The sequence below is a fragment of the Taudactylus pleione genome, unplaced genomic scaffold (assembly GCF_031769625.1).
Source record: "Taudactylus pleione unplaced genomic scaffold, aTauple2 ptg000051l, whole genome shotgun sequence".
Taxonomy (NCBI): domain Eukaryota; kingdom Metazoa; phylum Chordata; class Amphibia; order Anura; family Myobatrachidae; genus Taudactylus; species Taudactylus pleione.
This window is the reverse complement of record NW_028284453.1, coordinates 3,794,065-3,810,863: the sequence shown is the minus strand read 5'-3', so window position 1 is coordinate 3,810,863 and position 16,799 is coordinate 3,794,065. Positions and strand designations below refer to the sequence as shown.

Sequence of the window (16,799 nt, the reverse complement as noted above, 5' to 3'; positions counted from 1 at the left end):
CCACATTCCGGGAACACACTTTCAATGATGACATGGTATCATTCTGGCAGAATAGAATCCAGCTATACCACACCGAGACTCGGAACCCCTAACAACAACAACAATAAAATAAATAAAAGAAAACAAAACAAACAAAGAGAAAGCAGAAAAAAACAGGAGGCACCTTCTGTAGCAACCAAATGCAATTCTAGGTACTTCCGTAATATTACTAGCAACGAAAAAATTTTGTCGAAAGACATTTCTATGCCCACTGGGTTTGACCGCAGAGCTAGCTTCCCCAAATCGGTTGGTGATCATTAAATGTTAGATTTGGACCAAGCACCCCATGATAAACAATTAACGATGCCATAAACAGTAAAGAGCTCTAATCAACATCATAAGGCAATTGTGTACAAACCACCACAAATGTTCAGATCTTCATGTCAGCAAAAATTCAAAAATACTGAAAAGTAGAACAAGAGAGTCATTAAGGAACCGAAGACAAACTGATGACCATCTGCAAATAGGCCTTTGTATCATCTGACATGGATAAAATCCTTGAAGGAGTCCCCTTCAAGATGTGCAATCATGTCTGCAGGTTTAGCAGGAGCCTGTTCCGGCTGCATGTCTATGTCAGACACCGGGGATGAAGCGGCCACCATCTTGGTTTTAGGAGAACCTGCTTTGGAGCTCCGGTGCTGCTTATTCCTCGGCATGGGAGAAAAGTATCTTTCCATGCAGCGGGGACGATGTTCCGGGTCCCCTAGCAAGTCTCTAATGCCAGGTAGACCGCTTAGTGGTGTAACTGGGATGCTGCCTGCAGCACTTCCCTTGGAGCCGCACTAAGCTGCGGCTGCTCTCAATCGCGCCGAAAGTGGAAATCTCGGTATTAGAGTTTTATCCAAACAATACCTCCAGGCTGCTGGTTGCTTCCTATGCTGCAGCCGATATGGCTGCAGCATAGGAAGCCAGCAGCAGCCTGGAGGTAAGAGACTGTTATATATATTTCCAATCAAGGATAACATTGACACTATTAAACACGTGCCTTGCTTGTTCTAACAATACTAACGTCTATACAAACCAGGACTACTGAATACAATTCAATGAGTGGATGGTGGATATAATATACTTGCCTAATAATTGAATAGCTCTGGACGTTAAACTGGGAGCTTTAGCAGTGCGGTAAACAATGCGTCTAATTAAATCTGCCCCAAAGATACATATTTTAAGAAATATTTGTATGGTGCGGCTTACGCCGGGTGCACACTAGACGATATGTCGTCCGACCGGATCGGACGACATATCGGGCACAACGTCTAGTGTGTATCCGCTATGTCGCTGACTATGCACGCTCCCGCTTGTCGTCAGCTACATCGCCAGCAAGGGCCATGTTGCTGAATGCTCCATGGCCCTGCCGTCGCTTCGACGCTGCCGACATCGCACTTGCCGATCCTTGCACCACACCGGGTCACTAGACATTGTCTAATGTGTACCGGCCTTTAGATGCAAAGTCTGACAAGATAAACATGGCGCCATTTCAGGATATGTGTACATGGATACATCAGTATAATGAGTCTGATAGATGATGTTGATACAATACGGGCACACATGCTTAGTACCCTGACACAGATTAGCGTTGCCTGCAGTATGTGCCAGCATTCTATTTGAGAAGTGACACACAGAAAATACCTGGACTTGCTTCAGGCTTTAGTTTAATTCTTTTTCTGGTTACTATGACGGTACTCCCGTATAGTAACCGCTGCTCCTGTCAGCCATGACAGCCTGCTATGGATGGTGAGGGGGATAATTACATATTTTGTTTTTATATTGCTGCTATACAATATTTAAATTGGCAATTGCACATTGTGCTGGCTTTTTTCAGTTCTGTCATTGCTTATGAACATTAAAATATGTAACTGGGAATTGTGTAAGACAGAGGTTCCCAAAGTCCGCCATTACAGTCCACGTTTTAGGGATAGCCAAGCTTGAGTCCAGATGGTTAAATCAAATGGATTGAGGTATTACTTAAGTCATCTGTGCTCAAGCATGGATGTCCCTAAAACGTGGACTGTAATGGCAGACTTTGGGAACCTCTGGTGTAAGATATCTTTCATACTGGATCAGTTCCTATTATTGGGTTTTGCTTTGCCTACCCTCCGTCACTACCCTATTCTGCTTCTGACAAAACACCTGGCTGCTGGCGCTCTCTGCGTTTCTGCTTAATCCCTTTATGTATCGTGTTTCTTGAACATTCATTCTCTGTTTCAGTGCTGGCACTATTCCCTGTAACGGCTTTACAAAACAGTAACACTGAGGGCCTCATTTATCAACAAGTTTTACCACTCAAAATGTATGATCTGTTTGAAAACTTACAGTTGGGAGCTGATTGGCTGGAGCACCGTTTATCGTACGCAACGCGTTTTATCACTTATTTTAATAGATAAAACTCCTTGATAAATGAAGTCCTAAGATTTCAAATATTACCCACGAAGGTAAAATACATAGTTCATTGTTACCCTGATATTCCACTGCAGATCTCTTAAAGAGTGAAGTATTACCTTCTCCATCCATTACAGGTGGCGTGACAGTGCTGGACCCTCCCCTGTGTATGAACCAGCCAATCCACATCAGGGATTTCTGAAACGCACAAGTCTGCCAAGATGTCAGTCACTGTCTGCTAGTTTAGTTAGAGAATGCCCTCATTCTAATGATGGTAGATAGGGGCTGGGGGTAAAAGACCAGTTATTGCATGTATATTACTCTGCTAAGTAATAATAGCATTTATATAAATTAATGTGATGTGAAGTATTGGCTGTGCTTCCTCTTTACGCTTAATCTCCTATCTTTCTGCTTCTCAGTTCAGTACGAGGAGATGTTCCCGATTGGCTTCAGTCACAGTGCTCACCAGTGCTACACTGTGTCCACCTCACACAAGTGCTTTGCAAAGAAGACCGAGCTGCACCTGCTGTTCCTGCTATTCAAGCAAGAAGTGCCTACGTTTAGCATGCAAGCTATTGCTAATAAAACCATGCAAGTGTTTACCAAGGACTTTCCATTCTGAGACACGCTATAGTTGCCGTGTAGGAACTGTATCCTTGTGCTTTTACCATACCCTCGTGAAACTTTCACCTTTCTATTGAAATAGGTATTTCTGTTTCCTAGTGCGGTACTGGATTGAATCATACCCATTATTCAAAGACACCCGTTATTTAGCGTCCAATTATTTCTTTATTTCAAATATTTATTTAACACCCAGACATTGGAAATGTCAGATGGTGCAATACCAAGAGGTCATATGGGTTATATATCAGATGTTCCATGTTCTCCTTGCCAGAGACCAGCTAGTCCCATGGAGGGATCCTGGCAGCACACAGATTTTGGACGAATGCAAAAAAGAGTTGTGCAATGTATCATTTTTGGCAACAAATTAACATTGAGATAATTGTAATTATGTAAATGCCTATTAAGTGTTCATTCTATTATACTGCAGCAATTTCTATAGGCATTGTATAATGCTGAACGTTGTTAAGAAAACAGAAAATTATAAAATTCCCATAGGGTCATGTTGTAGGAAAAAGGAAGATTCACTTTAGCTGGCAGAAAGGGAGGCGCTTCGGTTGCATGAACGCTGGTCGCTATACGCGGAGAGTCCTGTTACACGTGCTAGCACGAATGCGGTTCTCCTGGAGTCAGGTCACACAGTTGTATCACAAAGGACCCCATGCATTGTGATTACCTGATGACCACACACAGAGGCCTATCCAGGCATCAACCAACCAAATTCTTAGTTCTGTACCATTGGGTTGGATTTTGATCATGAGTTGGGTTGGCCATAAAATGTGAGACCGCCGTGGCTCTTCCTATCTATATTTACCTGGATTCACAGATGATGTGATCCCTTTATATTGTTACTATTGCTAATTGATTCCTCTTTTCACCATTCTCAAGGTCATCCAATTTATTAGACATAAATCGATTTTTGCTCTTTGTTATTAAATATAATCTCCTTTAGTATGGTTTGGAGGATTGGCTTGTCTAAGCATTTTCCCTAAGAGTGATCAGCATATTACATCACACGAATAGACCTATGCACTGAGAGGCAATATGCTTCAGGTTCCAGGTACATGTACCATTTCCTATACTGTATGTTCTATAATATCTTATAAGTCTTTATAAACAATGTAAATATTATATATTTTTAATGGATTTTAGAAAACACCTTCTGTTGTGTATGATCATTTAGTAATAAAATAACTTATTATTCCTCTGCCTGTGCGTGGTTAATTGGAAATAACCAAAATGATAGTATTAATTATTATTATTATTATTACATCCATCGCTTTAATCCCTCCCTTGAAACCCACTTTTTCACTCTTGCCAGACGGATTTCTGCTTGATTCAGTCTTCCCTTCCACATCCTTAATGACTTGTATCTCTCCAATACTTCCCTTTCTCTTTTAGAATGTAAGCTCTTGCAACCAGTGCCCCCCCCTTACTCTAGAGAATATGGGATTAACCGAACATGGGTTTATTTATTTTCTCTCTTGTTTCCAAATACTGCCTACTGTTGTCTTGGCTACTGTCCATCCCTCCTATTTAAGGCTTTTTCAGTGTGCTTTGAAATCAAGCCCTTTGCTATATGCCAGCCCCCATACCGGTGAGGTGAGTGAATTTGATCTTAACTACATTTCAGTGCTGTGTGAAGTATAGCTCCTGATTCAGAAGGTGGACGATTATTTGTCCGCTCTAACGTCTGTTGCTGGAGGCGAGGGAACGAAAATAGACAAATACTAGCATCAGCCTTGTGCACTAGCCCTGAGACACCAACTTTCAGCGCCCGTGTACACTGCTACACCACAGAGGTGGTTCTTCATACGCCACCACCCTCTCACCATCACGTCCACCAACGTCACTTGCACCTACCCTATGGGAGGTAGAGTTTTCCTGTCTGAACACGGTCTCTGTGGAAGGGGCTATGCGCCTGGAAACGCATCCGCTGTTACTGATACTCCCACGAGACATAGTTGTTTTACGTTCGTGTCAGGTCACCGCCTAGGAATGCCCATCGTTTGGCCTCTCTTTCTGATACCATCGGTCCCCATTCGCATATGCCTTAGGGGGTTTCTGAATATTTTGCACAGTAGCAAATAATCACTGAACTACGTGAAGGTCAGCATTGAGTGTGGTTTGCGCGCACCTCTGAAATCAGGCCTATAGTGTAAACTTAGAAGACTTCCACAAATTAGGACACTTGGCGTTGGATTACAAGCTTAAACGTTTTGATCAGCATATGCAGTAAAACCTCATTTTATACTATTAGTGCATATTTTTCCACTAATAACGAATTTTCATTTTTAGAAAGTGCCAGGTTTTAGAACCCAACGCTAAGTAAATAAACCCCATTGTGTCATTTGGAAGAGACACTCGAGGAGCATTCAAAAAAGTATGTGAACCAAGAGAAAAAGTGCTGCTAAGGTCAAGGGTTTAAAGGCTGCCAAGGGTTGTACACATACCTCTCAAGTGGGTAGAGCAGGGGTTCCCAACCACGGTCATCAAGGCACACCAACAGTCCAGGTTTTAAGGATAGCCATACTTGAGCACAGGTGACTTAATTAGTATTTCAGTTATTTTGCTTTAATCAGCTGTACTCAAGCATGGATATCACTTAAACCAGGGCTGGTAGTGTGCCTTAAGGACAGAGGTTGGGAATCACTGGGGTAGGGTACGGCATGCCAGCGCACACATGACCGGCAGTCAGAATGCTGACACCGGAATCCTGACTGCTCTGCAATACCAACACCTGGAGGTAAGTTGTCCAACCCTAACCACCCACCCACAGCCTAACCCCACCCTAGTACCTAACCCACCAGCTAACCCTAATACCATCAGGATGTCAGTTGGCGGGATATCTGTGCCGGCATCCAGTCCGTTAGAATGCCAACTACATCTCATCTAAACTGTTTGCGTATTATTAAACTTCACACACATGCTTGTTTTATAAAATCCTAAACATGATGCTAAGGGGTCTAGTTACTAAGCAGTGTTAGGAGACAGAGTGAAAGGTGATAAGAAAGTGATGGGAGCTGATTGGCTGGCACCTTATCACTTTCTTATCACCTTTCACTCTGTCTCCTAACACTGCTTAGTAACTAGACCCCTAATAGTCTAAATAAAGTCTAAACATTTTTTTTTTCTTTTCTGATCCGCTGGCATTTCAGCTGGTGTGCAATTGTTTGTGACTACTAAAGACTTATAGGGCCAAATGTAATAGGGTGAGAGTTTAGAAAAGTGAGAGTTTCTGACACTTTTTAAACTTTGCCAATGTAATAGAGTCCAAAAACAAAGTAAAAGAGCGAACTTGCATGATTTTTTTAGACTTAAAAAACGCTCAAGATTTAAAATCTCATTCAGATGTTTTCCCATTTTGAAGATAAAACTCCACCAATGTGAGAGATTACTGCTAAACTCTCACATTTTCTAAACTCTCACCCTATTAAATTTGGCCCTCAGACTTTTTACAATTGTTTGAAAGGTCCTTGTGTCCCAGTAATAAACCACAGGTGACTATTCTGCAGTTTTTCCCTGTGACCCTTTCGTATCATACTGTATATTCCTAAGGAGAGGTCACATTTTCTGTTTGCTAGCTGCTGATTTGTAGTTCAGGTGCAGGCTTGCTACTGCTCACCTCACACTTGCCACGTGTGATTTTATATAATGTGTGTGTGTGTATATAATATAGTGTCAGAAAGAATCATTACACCCAATCTGACCTACTAATGTTTATTCCTGACTCCAAATATTAGCAATAGCATTACGCCTGATGTAATTGGTTATAAATACAACTGCACTGTCGGTGTGATGAAATCTTTATATGCATAGTCATATTTTATCATTCTATTCAAATATATACAGTAGTTCCACATTTATAAAAAAATATATACATTTAATTTAATGCATAGAAATCAAAAAGCAAGCTAAGGTAAATCTTCATCAGATCTAATATCTGCAATTGCACTCGGTCTGAGTTCTGTGAGTGTATATATGCTGTATATCGATACATTTTACAGATTAGAATTCAGCTATTACTTTCTCCTGCAGTGGATCACATGACTTACAGTGATTCCATCTATCCACATGTCTACCTTAGTAACCAAGGATTGTATTTCCTGCCTGTCACTAAGCACATATAAGGGCATTACGGCAGATCGCATCCTCCGATTCCTTGCTATGTCCAGCTCCACATAAATAAAAAACACTCTTGTTGATCCATCCAGCTCCTCATCTACACAGGAATGGCATTGAATATTGAAATGTAAGTTAAAAAACTTGACTTAGGTTAATCACAGCTCTCAATGATCTCAAAACCTAACACGTTTCTTCGTGGCGTTAGTGATCTCACATAATGTGCCTGATACAAAGTAGCCGCAGATGAGACAGCTGCGTCTTTCGCCTCAGTCGCGTCTTTATTGTAATGCGGCCTTTGATGTGACTCTGTACTGCGTCGCTGTGCGCTTACAATTGGGATGCATGCGCTGTGTGACATATGCGCAGACTTAAAACAACGGCTGTTTGCGTGCGCAATCGATACTGGGTCCACTTCTGAATCAGTCTCAATGTGAATATCCCAGCCTGCCTATAAATACCTCCCAGGACCCAATTAAAAGAAAAGTAGTAATTAATCCTCCTTAATCTAATTTAAAAAAATAAAATAATAATAAAAATAGTATAGTTTTGGTACCAATACAAAAATGTATTCATAACATACCGCCCTATTAACCCTGCGTCTAGCGCAGCTGGCGTGACAGGCGCCACAAAGCTGTTCTCGCTCACCTCTCCACCACAGGGGGGCGCAGGGGCCTGCCCCTCCTAGTACCTTCCTATCTCTAGGTGTTGTTTGAAACCCCCCTAGTCAGTTTTCCCACCGCCTGCGTGGAGTGCAGTAGTGACCTTTCTGGCCTCTCAGGCTCATTGCGCCCAAACTCGTCCGACTTTTGAAGGTACGTATTTCTTTTTATTCTCTCACAATTTTGTGTATTTTGCTCATTTTATGAATGAAAATTACAAAGGTTGTGGGTATTTTGCAGATATATGTAGGTTTGTCCAGGGTGGCCTCTTAGGCACACTGCGCCTCTTAAAATTTTGTATTTTTTGTTTTACTTGCTTAAAGGTTAATAAATGTCGTTTTGTGAATCAGATTTCCATATATTCTCTCTTTGTACATCCTAATGAAGGTCACTGATCACTTTAAGAACGTTAAAATTTAGTTAATTAGGTGCTAATGACGATTTTATAACAGGTGCCTGTCAGGCGCACTGCGCCCGAACTTGGAAGACCCAGAGGTGCGCCTGACGCAGGGTTAACTCAGCAAGCATTAACACATTTGTCATAAATATATAAAATATAGTATATAGGGCCATATCCAATTAGCCGCAAAAGGCCACATTTTAGCGAAAAGTGTTTGCAGATTCGAACTTTTTGCACAATAATACGTATCGTGCAATCCCCCTAATAATGACATCTAATATTTGGGGTTTAAAATGTAAAAAGTGTTGGAAAATGAGTTTAAAGTAGTGGGTGTGGTATTTTGTGGGTCTGTATGGATGGGACATGTGTTTTAAACATTGCAGGAGGCTGCAGCTGGTGTATTTATAAAAAATTTAAAAGTGCACTTTAGAGACACAAAAATATACTTTCACCCTATTTAATGTACCCCTAATTTGACTGCAGCAATTATTTTCTGCAAAAAACAGCGTTTTAGAATTTTTTCACACTTCTACAAATATGTATATAACAGCCGTATGTCGCAATTTAAGAACCCCAAATAATTTGATTAGGTGCAATAATACACTTCTATATTGATTTCCTATGTCAGTTAGGCTTTTTATGGGGTACACACTGATTTTCCCAAAATGTGGTGTACTTTTTGCTGGTTTCACCATGCGCAGTTTTCACACAAATGCACAGTAACGGTAGTGCGATATTGCGCTGAAAAAGGAGCAGCCCTGGGTTTTGTCCAGTGTTATCAGGCCTGGACCGAGGTAGTACACAAAAATAAATAAGTAATAGAAGCCTAGCGCTCCACTGTAGGGTGTAGGGTACAGCTTAAAATAACATCAATTTCATATATATAAAAAAAATGCAGTATAAAAATGGGGTACTTATATATTCCAATTCTTTGGATAGTCCCGTAGTCCGAAAATTCTCTCCAGCCAATGATGCATATAAAAGAGAAAGAGAATATACAAAATAGTGTTCCCTGTTTTCCAAAAACAAATATGTTTCACTTTTACAAAGAGGATAGGGCAGAAACGTCCCAAACGGAATTCCTTGAACTAATTTCACAGCCACGTGTCACAATCTAAAGATGAGAAGAACACCCAAGGTGCAGTTTCCCACTAGGTATTGCTTACATCCAAAGCTTACATCAAAAAGGTATGTGGCAATCCTATAAAGGTATCTTTCATCCCCTTCACGATGTAAATATCACACTCATCATATATCCACTTTTAGATATGCAATAGAAGCTTACATATATGCTTAAATATGGAAAATCTTGTGTGTTCCCGTAGAGGTTTCTTTACAGCAATTTTTCTGTCGCCCTATCAGCACTCATTTGTTAAGTGAGGTGGGACCTCATCAGGTATATATACCAGAGTAGAACACAGTAACATCATCACCTTGAAAAAGACAGTCTACGTCGAAACGCGTTGGTGGTATGGTGTTACGGATCAACTATTTACCAGTATACTTTCTCCTACGGTAGGAACCAGATTGGGGCCCCTTTGTTGGTACATACCGATTTGGAGTTAGTTTTTGCTTAACAGCATTCTGGTATAAGATTTTTGTTTTAAATATTTGTTATATGTGGCTAGTTTTTTACGTTATAACAAAAGATTCATACACACAAACGTGAAGTATGGTTGTCATCAGTGAACGAAAAATTGCTGTAAAGAAACCTTGTCAGTGCCATGGGAACGCCTCCGTCTGGGCAGCCACGCCCCCGGCACGCCCACCAAAGTGATGTCAGTGGGAGTGCTTTTGGCTCTGATAGAGCCAAAAGCACTCCAGGGCTTGCGGCAACGAGATCCTACTGGAAGGGTCTCGTCGCAAGCCCGATGGTCGCGATGGTCTTGACCATCGCGACCATCATTTTGGCCGCTCGCTATAGCTGTGGGTGGTCACCCAAAGCTATGCGAGCGGCCAGGAGGCCACTCTTAAATTCAGAGGGACGGCCCTGATTCAGAGCGAGCGCTCTGTCAGAGCGTCCGGCTCTGAATCAGGGTCTCTGTCTTTTAATTCGATATTTTAATTCACAATTTCTATTCTATATCACCTGTTTACAATTTTTAAAACAAATTTCGCTGCTATTGACGTATAGAATATACATTTTAGGATAATATAATAAAAAGTTATATTTTAACCAATTCAATAAACACTTATTATTGTATGTAAATTAGGGATATGTGCACTGAATAAGGAAACAACTTCTTTCCCAAAATGGAATAATACAAGGGGCAACAGTAGCACTCCTGTGTGATTAACAGGATTGATTGAAAAATGGTCTATATTAGTCTTACATACTGTATACACCAATATAATATAAATATAATATATTCAAAAATCCCTAAAATACCACTTATGAATATGATAGATAACAAGTGGCTCAATTAGTGCAAGAATCTTATTTTCTTTTTTCAGATAAGTGTTAGTAGAGAGTCAGGGTAACTCCGAATCACTGCTCTATGTAAGGAAAGTGATTTGGAAATGATGATATGAAAAGTTGAACCTTTTCATGAAAGCCCATTGTACAGGGTGGCACTGAACAGAAGACTCTCCCAATAGATATTGCTTTGCCATGATTTGATTATGTGTACGCCGGTCTATAAGACTTCTTCCATGCCGCTGCCCACCTAAGAAATGCCCTACTATGTCTATTCAGTCTCTCCTCCAGTCTTCAAATCATTAACCCATCTTTGCACTGTAGCCTATCCTACCTCCACCTATACCACTCATGCTGGTATGTTGACACTACTGTCCTAATCTCTATGATGTCACTACTGTCCTAATCTCTATGATGTCACTACTGTCCTTATTTATTCTCCATATCGCTGTTTGCACATGAGGTTATGTTAAATATATTTCTTATCATATCAGCAAGTTTCCTCACAATGACGTACAGTATATAATAAAGGAATGCGCGCCTTCCACTAACAATGACCAGAGATATGGCTGGTGCACCAATTCAGCAACGTTTGTTAACCATGAAATATAAAAATCAATATGTACAGTCTTTTGTATTTTCTATGCTAGTGGATAATAACGTTTGTTAGGTTTCACTTTATTTTTATTGTTAGTCAAATATCAATTTTTTATAAAATAGTTTTTTGTATCTAGGGTCTGTAATTTCACCATACTTTCATGTGGTAGTCTGTAGTTTGGGTAGAGGTGGTAAAACTTTTTGAGAGAATGTCGCCGATACCAGCGTAGAGAGAGGGAAGTTCCACCACCAAGACAAGACCCAAGTATGTTATAAACTTTTGTTGGTAATGGAATGCCGGCGCTCGGGATCCTGGTGGTCACAATCCTGACGCCGGCATCCAGACAGTGTTAGGCTTCGACACCTGCCGGTAAGTATCCTAATCCTCGCTCCCCTCACCCTAAACCTAACCTGCCGACCGCCGGCTTTCTGACTGTGAAATCCCGGCATGGGACTAATGATAGGCGTCGAAATCTCGCTGCCTATCATTAACCACCCGCCAAAATCCCAACACTTGGGATACTGAACGAAGGTAAGCCGGGCGTCGCGAGCGGGCAGCCGTGGTGGGGGAGGGTTAGGTTTAGGTCCTCCCGGGGGGACAGGGTTAGGCACCCCCCCGGGAGGGTTAGGCACCCCTGGAGGGAGGGTTAGGTTTAGGGTGCGGGTAGGGCGGTTAGGTTTAGGCACCCCTTGGGGGAAGTTAGGGTTAGACACCCTTAAAGGAGTGTTAGGGGGGGGAGAGGGTTAGGGATAGTTACAATACTTACTGTTTCAGGATCTTCAGTCTTCTGCTTTCCGGCATCGGTATTACATCCGCCAGGCCTATGTCAGGCGGTATGTCATACCGATTCCTGCCTAACCCTAACCCCACTACTTACTGTCAAGATGCCGACGCCGGGATTCTGAATGCTGTCGGAATTCCGGTGCCGGCATTCTAAGCGCTGGCTTCACGACAGCCGGGATTTCAAGTACCTCCCCTATGGTCTACCAATTCAAACTTCTCACTGTAACTAAAGCTCACAGCTCTTACAAAAGAATATATGCTCTCATCATCACATAGGAGGGATAAAGAGCTTTACTTAGAATTAAGCTGTTGCTTATGGATGTTTGCTCCCAAGTCTAGTACTGATATGTGTTCTAACACTGTGGTTGGTATTATAGCCGGAGTGGAGTAGTAGAATGTCCCATAAAATAACTACTACTCCCTTCACTTGGACAGTACTTACTGTGGTTATTATTATTATTATCCATTTATATAACACCAGCAATTAGACTATTGATTGTATGATGTGCAGGTCTGCAAAGTCATTTATTGGATTCAGATGCATGCGACAGGGAAACGCGGTCCTGTGATGGTGAACTATGTAGTGTACAGTAACTATCCCCGTCCTATGCTCTTCTGTTTCTTATTATCAGAATGTAATTTCTGCAAATACCCCACTACCAGGGGTACATTTACTAAAGTGCGAGTTTTTAGAAGTGGAGATGTTGCCCATAAGCAACCAATCAGATTCTATTTATCTAGAAGATAATAGCTAGAATCTGATTGGTTGCTATGGGCAACATCTCCACTTCTAAAAACCCGCACTTTAGTAAATATACCCCCTACTCTCCTTTATTCTAGTTACTCTTTTTTAGTAAAGTACCCTTCGCAGTTAGGGCCTGATTCAGACCCAGACGTTAAGAAGCGTGCGCTCATAGCTGACGATGGTTCACATTGTGCGCATGTGTATGCATCGCAGTGCGTGACCGCCAGTCACTGTGATCAGGAATCGTGTGCTTGTAGCACAAAGACTGAGTGCTACCTTGAGTGACAGATAGCGCCATTTGTGGGTGGCAACAGGGGAAGGTGCGTCAAAACGGCGTTTAAAGGGCGTGCATAATTAGCATGGAGGCGTCATTGTACACGTCACCTGGTTGTATTTCAGTCAGCACTGATCGCAGTGCTAGTGGCGGGGTAGGGTCTACCTCAAGCGCTGCGTGCAGCTCCGATGGCTCTCGATGTTACCGATTAATCACACACTTCCTGGAGATGACGTGTGCTAAGAAAGGAAAGTGGGCGTCTTTATACTACAGCATTCGCTCACTGCCGTCGCTCTCTAAGACATAGAGGGCGTCCTTACGCCACACAGTGCCATTGCGGAATTTACATACCCGACACCTTTTGGCAGTGAGCGATCGCGGCTTAGCGTCCGGGTCTGAATCAGGCCCTTAATCCCTTATTGTGGCACTATGCTTTGTGGCCTACCGCTCAATTAACTGATCATTTTGTCTATGGCACTGATTGAGAGATGAACGCAATGGCAATTCCGTACACATCTCGAGCGATTGTTTGCCATCGTGCATGCGTATAAGTCTTACTGTGCGTACGCTACAATTGTATTGCAATTACAGACGCACATAGGAATACATCGCACAGTGATTGACAGGTATATACTGTAGCTCCTAAATGTATCCCTCTTTTCCCTCTCAGAACTGATGATCCTCTCACTCTCTCCCCCTCTTGTTTCCTCTTGTTTCTATCCCTCTTTCATGGACATATATCAAAATGTCCTTTATCTCAGCGCTAAGAGAAATCCTGTATTGCCGCTGATGGCAGTGATCTAAGATGTCTTAACCATGAGATGTATCTAAACAACAGTCACGGTAGAAGTGTTGCACTAGCTTGTCATTCTGGCGATCTGTACACCAGAGTAGTTTTATATGTGCACCCAGACTGCGCAAGCGCAGGACTCACCGCCATGATATTCATTTGTAGGACTGAGCTGGTGTAGCTGGACTGCTTCATGGCATCATAATGTACACATTTTCCCTTCTTTAGTATGTTTTTTTTATATATGTAGCACTTCATACACTTTTAATTATAACCTCTTACTTATGTAAGACTTAACACATAGGAGTTTCTTTATAATTCTTTAACCATCACCTGTAATCTTGCACTAGTGTGATGCCATGGGGTGGTTCTGCTGGGTTGGCCTGGAGGGGTCCCGTGCCCTGTATTTGTTCCATAGGAGTGTTAGGGACCTGCCTGATAGAGGTCACCTGGATGCAGTGGGCAGGCCCATAATTATGGCCATTATTATGCTAAGAACCTCTTAAAGCAATATAGCAGTATTATTATTAGGTTTAGCATGGTTAGAGTGTGCACTTGCATTTTTTTCTCTTTTTCTGCTTGCAGCACTACAAGTCTCAGCAGGTAGCACCTCACATTGTGCTTAGGGTGTGCAATCGAGGGCCCCTCCCCCTATGCACCAAGGGGAGGGTTAGGGATAGAAAACAAACAAAACAAAAACCGTGTTGACCATTTGTGTTAGCTATTTTCATGTCTACCTTTTGACCCTGTTGACCATTTGTACCCATTGACCTTGTTGACATTTACTTTGTCGACCGTTTTCCCCTGTCGACCTATTGCCTGTCTAACATCTGGTGTCTATCTAGACATTGTTGACCTTTTAACTGTCTATCTTTTTTTTCTTATAGTCTATTTCCAGCATTATCACTGATTGCTGCTTTAAATTTAACAGCAATCTCTCTGAAATCTCGCCGGTTCCATGAAATCTGAACCTATTACATATGCCTTTATAAGTCTTGTGGTCCACAAGACTTATAAAGGCAATTAATTGTAACATTATTAACTTGTTACCAATGATAACCTCACTGCTACTGATGTGCTCTTGGATACCTTTACTATTTCATCAAGCAACAATGTAGCAAATGTAAAGCTAAACAGGATAATAACTTATTGGGCGGAATTCAATTGATTTCGCGGCCCGCATCCCCCGTCTAAAGTGACAGGAGATCGCGGGCCGCTATTCAACTGTGCCAGCTTTTCACGCTGATCGCGCCCATAGAGGTCAGGTTTAGCCGCGTAAAGCAGCTAAACCCGACCAAAGTGCTGGGCGCAATCGCGAAAAGTGGTGTTTGGGCACCCAAACATGTCACTTTTCGCACATTTCAGCTCTCATCCCCCAGGGGCTGCGAGCTGAAATGCAGCGCTGGCAGCTGATCGCGCCCGACAGGAGCAAGAATAGAATAGCTCCGTCGGGCGCGATAGGGGCTGGAAAGAATTGAATTCCGCCCATTGTGTCTTCCTTTTATCGATTCCTACCTATCGATTCCTTCCTACCTATACACTCTAAAAATAATTGTCGCTGTTTAGCGTTATGAGTCGCACAAGAAATAATTGCTTTCAGACTTTGATTGTGGTTCCAAAGCACAAAAAGTTATTATTCAACATAAAAACAGATAGTTACACGCTGTGATCTAAATACAATTAGCACAAATAAATTATACAGACCCAAGGTACAGTCGTTACATACGCATGCGCTCTGGACCCAGATCCCGGCATCAAAGAAGAAACCTCCGTCAACAGCAAAGCAAGAAGACTAGCATCCAGTTTCAGAGAGCATGCATATATACTCTAGCAGAGATAGGCAATACAATAGAACAGGTTGGCATGATTCCATTGGTTCTTCTTCCTGGTTCTTCTGTTACAGTATAGTTCATAGGTCAGTTCGTATGGTCACAATCCAGCCTCCAATAGCCCTTTGTGTCCATTTTCCCGCTGCATAATAAATCTAAGCTGGCTACATTACAGAGTACATTTTAATGTTTAACTCTCTATGGTCCATAGTTTGCAGGCACATGTGATCTCACCGATGATACCGGAAATCTGCAAAGACACAGTGGATCAGAACAACACCAAACACGGTCTGCTTACCATGTACTAAACCTTAGATATCAAATTACATTTATTTCACAACATTAATAATACTGAATAAACCTTGAATATTGCACTGTAATGCTAGGGAACCTTTTTATGTAAGTGTGCAGTGTGTAGGTATTGGGGTATTGAGGAAAGACGCTAGTTAGTGTTATGCGACTGCGTGTTTGTGGAGTACACCATGGTACGTGTTTTGCAGGGTTGATCATTTTATATGTTTTAGTGACGGCCTGCATTTGTTTAATGAGGACTTTTAACATCTTTCTGTTGCGTGGGAATCGCACGACGTTAAATAATAGCATCGCCGTGTGTACTTATAATGGGCGAGATTCACTAAAATGGCGTTGTGCAGATCTAATTTTAAACAGATTCTGTCTCAGCCAATTATCCGGCTTCAACACTTTCATAGGACCCTAATGGAGACATAGATTTTATATTATCAGTCATTTGTTTATTAAAAGTTACTTAATAATAATAATAATAATAATTTTATTTATATAGCGCTTTTCTCCCATAGGACTCAAAGTCGCTTTACAGACATCAGAAAACATGGTACATTGTACAAAGATTTGGTGTTGTAAAAAAATTGAAAAACACAGATAATTAAAATCAACTGAAAACTAGAGAGCACAATAAGCTTATTGCAGGGTTGGTGCAGACATTTTGGGAATTAACTTCTATGGGTTAAATATTCCATCCACAAAAGGTACCAAATGAGGCAGCCACCATATTCCATATAACGCCACCATATTCCATATAACGCCACCATATTCCATTGCACTATACAATTTGGAAACAAAACAGTAATAAAACTTGTCTGGTTAATAACAGACAGACAAA

At 41.7% G+C, this 16,799-nt stretch overlaps 1 protein-coding gene across 2 annotated transcripts in view; it reads left to right on the top strand.

The window, feature by feature from the left end:
• Positions 1–4,248, top strand: part of FUZ (fuzzy planar cell polarity protein) — a 90,885-nt gene extending 86,637 nt beyond the window's left edge. For both annotated transcript variants that reach the window (XM_088462569.1, XM_088462568.1), the window contains one exon: positions 2,838–4,248. In XM_088462569.1, the coding sequence (XP_088318695.1) occupies positions 2,838–3,040 (203 nt within the window). In that variant the 3' untranslated portion in view covers positions 3,041–4,248. The remainder of the gene's footprint in view (positions 1–2,837) is intronic.
• Positions 4,249–16,799: the final 12,551 nt, after the last annotated feature.